The 5,884-nt window shown below is 50.6% G+C and overlaps 1 protein-coding gene across 1 annotated transcript in view; it reads right to left on the bottom strand.

The window, feature by feature from the left end:
* Positions 1-5,374, bottom strand: part of SF3A2 (splicing factor 3a, subunit 2, 66kDa) — a 6,269-nt gene extending 895 nt beyond the window's left edge. The window contains exons 1-8 of the mRNA XM_010001492.1: positions 5,209-5,374; positions 4,218-4,289; positions 3,669-3,715; positions 2,899-3,008; positions 2,179-2,228; positions 1,758-1,898; positions 681-749; positions 3-94 (exon numbers count right to left, since the gene is read on the bottom strand). Coding sequence (XP_009999794.1) covers positions 3-94; positions 681-749; positions 1,758-1,898; positions 2,179-2,228; positions 2,899-3,008; positions 3,669-3,715; positions 4,218-4,289; positions 5,209-5,334 — 707 coding nt within the window. The 5' untranslated portion in view covers positions 5,335-5,374. The remainder of the gene's footprint in view (positions 1-2; positions 95-680; positions 750-1,757; positions 1,899-2,178; positions 2,229-2,898; positions 3,009-3,668; positions 3,716-4,217; positions 4,290-5,208) is intronic.
* Positions 5,375-5,884: the final 510 nt, after the last annotated feature.

Genomic DNA, 5,884 nt, shown 5'->3' with positions numbered 1-5,884 from the left:
GGGGAGGGGGCGGCCGCTTCACCGTGGGGGGCCCTGGGGGGGGGTTGGGGGGAGCTGGGGGCTTCTCCATCTTGAAGTGGAATTGAAGGAAGAACTGGGATGGGGAGAAAAGCAAAGGGAACAATTAATCCTCAGGACAACTCTGCCATCACGGAGCACAGCTGTGCTTCTCCAGGGATGCAGCTGGGACCTCTCCTGGCCCCTCAACCCCATAGGCCATGGTTCCCTTCCACCCTGGCACCAGTCAGAACTTGCACCACTCCTGTCCAGTGCTTTAACCCCCCTGAAAGCCCTTCCAAGCACTAAGCTCTCCATGACAGGGTCTGTGTACCCAGCTATGGGTTTGTCCCTGCTCTCCCATCCACCCAGGCCATGGGTGCCCTGCCAGTGGGTGCAGGAAACAGAGAGGAGCCTCTGGGCTACACCTTCAGACACCTCTGTGCCTGCTGACATCCCAGGATTCTACCTGCCAGCTTGAATTCCCACAAAGATCAGACACAGGAGAATTATTTTGTCAAGAGAAGTCACCACAGTGACATTGAAAGGCTAGAGATTTGAGCACTAAAGCCAGCAGGAGCATCACTGATGCTCACCCCCCTGCTCTGCCTTTCCCCCCAAGCTGCTCTGCCCTCCTGCTCCCTCTCCAACCCTGCAGCAAAACCCTGCACTGCTCCAGCTACCTGTTTGGTTTCCCTGTTCCAGTGGGTCCAAAACTTCCCTTCTGCTTTGTCGATTTCTCTGCTTGGCACCTGCAAGAAAAAAGAACAAGGAGTTATTATTAGCACCACCAGATTAGCTCAAAGGCCCTTTTTTAGCACCAGAGCCTGCAAGATAAGCACAGTTATTCCAGGCCTTTGTGAGATGCACAAGTCTCGGATGTTATTAGATAGAGATGGGGGCAGGAAAGAATTAAGTTACCTCCCTAGTGGTCAAGGACAAGTGTCCTGGCAAAAAAACCTTTTTTTCTGCACGAAGGCTGAGGAGCAAAGCCCAGGAGGCTCCTTTCTGTGCCAGACCCTGAGAAGTCAGCAGCTCTCCAGAGCTCAGCACACAGCCTAGTTTTCATGCCTGAGTCCTCTGCTAATCCTCAGCAGGGTTTAATGACTTCCAGTTATGTCTTCTTGACCCCCCCCTTTACACTCCATTAACCCCCTGAAGGCTAGAACAGACATGTATAGTGATGCTCCCTGGAACTAATGTCTTGGAAAAAAATGGGAACTTTCCCAATAATCAGTTAATCTCAAATCAGCATAGAATCATGGGATGGTGAAGGTTGGAAGGGATCTTAAAGAACATCAGGTTCCAACCCCCCTGCATGGGCAGGGACACCTCCCACCAGCCCAGGTTGCTCCAAGCCCCATCCAACCTGCCCTTCAACACTGCCAGGGATGGGGCAGCCACAGCTTCCCTGGGCAACCTGGGCCAGGCTCTCACCACCCTCACACTCCACAATTCCCTCCTCATGTCTCACCTCAATCTCCCTCTGCCACTTTTCATCCATCCCCCCTTGTCCTCTCCCTCCCTGCCCTTGTCCCAAGCCCCTCCCCAGCTTTCCTGGAGCCCCTTCAGGCACTGGAAGCTGCTCTAAGGTCTCCCTGGAGCCTTCTCCAGGCTGAACACCCCAACTCTCCCAGCCTGTCTCCAGAGCAGAGCTGCTCCAGCCCTCCCATCATCTCCGTGGCCTCCCCTGGACTCTCTCCAGGAGCTCTATGTCCTTCCTTCTGCTGAGGGCTCCAGAACTGGACACCAAGTCTTACCTTGAAAGCTATGGTCTCATAGGGCTCAGCTGCCATCAGCAGGTACTGCCACCGTCTGTCCGGGGGCTCGATCCTCTGCTCGTACGCGGACATGAACCGGTGGCGGGGCATGATGCTCTCTGCAATCTCAGGGTAATCAATCTGGTGGGACATGACCACAGCAGTAAGGAAGCACCTCCCCTTGAGGTTTTCCTCAACAAACCCCTTGAGACAAAGTGTTCTCAAGAGATCAGCTCCAACCAGAAAACCTTGTGCCACCGAAGGGAACAGCTCGACAACTGTGACGGTGGATTTGTGTGACACACTCAGCAGCACAGGGCTGAGGCTGTTTGTTTATTTACTGAATCCTGAAAAAAACCTGCTCATTCAGCAGCATTTTTACCTGGATAACCCAAACCCCCAAAATTTTAAGTGCCCTTACCTGGAAGAGAAGGCTCTGCTGGCCTGTTTCTGGATCTCTCTGTTTGGTCACTGTAAAAATGAAAGCTCAGGATGTCACACAAGGTTAGAGCAACATTATTTCTGCCCTAGGAAACACACAAAGCTCCCAACAACAAAATATGACAAGACTGTTCTCCCATTTATCAAACAAAATGCCACACTGTCTTTAACTGAAGCCCCAGAGAAGGGCAACAAAGCTGGGAAAGGGTCTGGAGCACAAGTCTGAGGAGGTGCTTAGGGACACGGTTTGGTGGTGGAGTTGGCAATGTTTGGTTTAGTTTAACTTGATGATCTTAAAAGGCTTTTGTATGATCCCACTATGGATTTCTACTGAAATTCAGCTGCTGCAGATACAAAAGAACTTGAGCTACAGATGCAATGAGTGATTTGTAAGCATTAGTGAAAGACAGAGCACAACAGGAGGAGAAGAGGGACTGAAACAAAGCCATCATCTCCTGCAGCACTACTAACCAGAGCTGAAAGACTGAGACACACCCATCTATTATTAAAGTGGTTCTCAGCAATAAAGAAACGTTCCATGGGTAATTTAAACAATAAAGGGCAGCAGGAGATAAGCCCATATCTTATTCATGGACAGATCTACTCAAAAGACTAATTAATAATTCACAACCCCAGCATTGCCCTCCAGGCAAGGCCCAGCAGCACTGGGTTTCTCGTCTGACAGACCCTCCCAACACACCTTTATAACCTGGTCGTCCAATTTTCACAAATTTCTTCACTTCCACTTTGACTTTCTCTGGTGCTGGCTGGGCAGGGGCTTCCTTGGCTTCCTTGGCAGCTCGACGGGCCCTGGATTCATTAGAAATGTGCCAAATTGAAGAGGTTCATCAGTGGGAGCAGTTTGAATCCCCCCACCACGGAATCTTCAGGGCTTCACAGAAAGGATGCCAGGAAAACCTGCTGTTTCTCCCCCACAGGCACCACCACAGGCTGGTTGTATCCAAACCTTCCCCTGGCTAAACTCTGTCATCTCACTTATCTCACCCACCCCTCAGATGACCTTGGTGCCTGTCTCCACAGATGGGTTTGAGAAGACTTCCTTCTTAAAAGAAAAAAAGACCAAAACCCCACAAACTACTCATCAAAATCAAAGCAAACTGCATTGCTTAAAAGAAAACTTACAACCTTCTCCCAAACTGTACTCAAAAAAACCTCATTAACTAGACTCAGTTTGCTTTTAAAACTCTTTCTCCCCCTTCCTTCAGAAATCCCACAACTGGTTTTCAACTCGAGGTCAAAATGGGGCTTCTCAGCACCATCTTTTTGGAGCAGATCTGGTCTGTACCTGCTGGTTAGTGCTGGTTAGTGCTGTTCACTTGGAAAGAGAGTGAAAGAACATTCCAGCACACTGTGCTTCTGTGAAACAGCTCCAGATCTCTAGCTGCACACAATCATCATTTTCAAGTGCTTAGACAGCAGAGGATAAAGCTACAGAGGAGAAAGACTTACAAATTGGTCTGATGCTTCTTCCCTTGGGTATGTGCTAAGTAACTTCCCTGAAATAAAAAACAAGGCAGAAGAAAGTTAAATGAAGACAGGCCTGTTCCTGCACTGACAGACACTTGTCACAGAGCATAAACTGTATCATAGGCTGACAAGGGTATTTTAATCCTCAGCAGAGAGGAATCTTACTCAGAAATTGCAGATTGCTCTCAACTGCTGGACTGTCATAAACTGTCAGGCTTAACAAGTCACTCCCCAGCCACCAGCTCCTTACCAGGCACGTCCCAAGTTCTTGGACTCAAAGCCAATATTATTCCCAAATACCCAGTGCCAAGGTATGGATGCTGGTGAGTGGTTGTGCAAGGTCATGAATGGTCATGCAAGGTCATGTCATGTCAGGGGAGGTTTAGATTGGATCTTGGGTAACAAGTTCTTCATGGAAAGGGTTAGTGGTGGCCTTGGCAGTGCTGGGTTAATGGTTGGACTTAATCTTTAAGGTCTTTTCCAACCAAAATGATTCCCTGATTCCAAGGTGCAGGCAGCTGCTCAGCTCACCTCATTGTTGTGCAGGGTCAGGCAGAGCTTGCACTCGTAGGAGCCCAAGTGATTCTTCATAAAATAAGGGTCCTAGGAGGAGAATTGGGAAAAAGTTACAGGCAAAATACATGGCAGAACAAGACAAGAATGAAAATACAGCTGAACTTCTGCTGCTCTGGAAGAACTGAGTTTGTAGATTTAAATGAATAGCTCAACACTGCTTTAGGACTGTGAGAAGTGAAGCAACAGTAGCTTTGTTGCTTGGTGATGGCACCTCAACCCCAGGCAAGGGACACCAACCAGCCAGGCCCATAGTAACCCAGTAACAGCCACTTGAACACTCAAGTGCTGGCACCTCTCTGGTCAGCCCTGCCAGAAACGTTTCTCATTCAACTCCCACATTACCAGAAACACAAGTCATTCATTTCAACCCACAACTCTCCAACAGATCTCTTGCTCCTTTGCTCAGGGCAAAGATCTAACCTATCACAGACTCAAGGAATGGTTTGGGTAGGAAGGGATCTTAAAGGTCATCAAGTTCCAACCTTCCTGCTCTGAGCAGAGACACCTCTCACCAGCCCAGGTTGCTCCAAGCCCCATCCAACCTGCCCTTCAACACTGCCAGGGATGGGGCAGCCACAGCTTCCCTGGCCAACCTGGGCCAGGCTCTCACCACCCTCACACTCCACAATTCCCTCCTCATGTCTCACCTCAATCTATCTCTCCCAGTTTTCATCCATCCCCCCTTGTCCTCTCCCTCCCTGCCCTTGTCCCAAGTCCCTCCCCAGCTTTCCTGGAGCCCCTTCAGGCCCTGGAAGCTGCTCTAAGGTCTCCCTGGAGCCTTCTCTTCTCCAGGCTAAACACCCCAACTCTCCCAGCCTGTCTCCAGAACAGAGCTGCTCCAGCCCTTGGATCATCTTCAGGGCCTCCTCCAAACAATCCTCAGAGCAGTCTGCACGACAGGAGCCCTGTGTCCTCTCCCTCCTGCCTGGCAGAAGCCAAGACTCACCTTGTTGATGTCAATGGTTTCCAGTGCCAGCTGCCGGAGCCTCTCCCTGCGGTCCCGGTTACTCTCCGAGGCTGAGGCTACACCCCCACTGCCAGTTTTACCTCCGGGACGATGCTGGAAATCCATGATGGGGATTTTGTGTGCTTCAGCTACTTATGGAGAAAGAGGAGTCTGGAAAAGAAAAGAAAAGCAAGGTGAGTGATGACCAACAGCCTTGGTAACCTGGAGCTCAGAGCATGACTCAGACCAGAACCAGGGGGGTGAGGTTGGGTATCAGGAGAAGGTTTTTCACCCAGGGCAGCAGTGACAGCACCAGGCCTGCCTGAGCTCAAGAAGCCTTTGGAGGATGCTCTCAGGCAGACAGGGTGATTCTTGGGGTGCCCTACACAGGGACAGGAGTTGGACTGGATGGTGCTGAGGGGTCCCTTCCAACTCAACTGATTCTGTGATCCTACGATTCTAAGATGAGCACAGCAACCCCTGCCCTGGGCACCCAACACAAGCACAGCCCCCTCACTATGCTGGGTAGAAGCAGAAATGACCCAAAGAAACAAACCCCCAGATCCTGTCCCATCTCCTCAGCCCCATTTCCACACAGCCCCACCAGTGACCCCCCTCAACTCCCTCCAGCAGCCTCGCCAGAACCTGCCACAGACCCTCCACAAACCCACCACCT

The sequence above is a fragment of the Chaetura pelagica genome, unplaced genomic scaffold (genome assembly GCF_000747805.2).
Source record: "Chaetura pelagica isolate M959 unplaced genomic scaffold, ChaPel_1.0 scaffold437, whole genome shotgun sequence".
Taxonomy (NCBI): domain Eukaryota; kingdom Metazoa; phylum Chordata; class Aves; order Apodiformes; family Apodidae; genus Chaetura; species Chaetura pelagica.
Note: the sequence above shows the minus strand (reverse complement) of the source record. Positions and strands in the feature narration are given on the sequence as shown.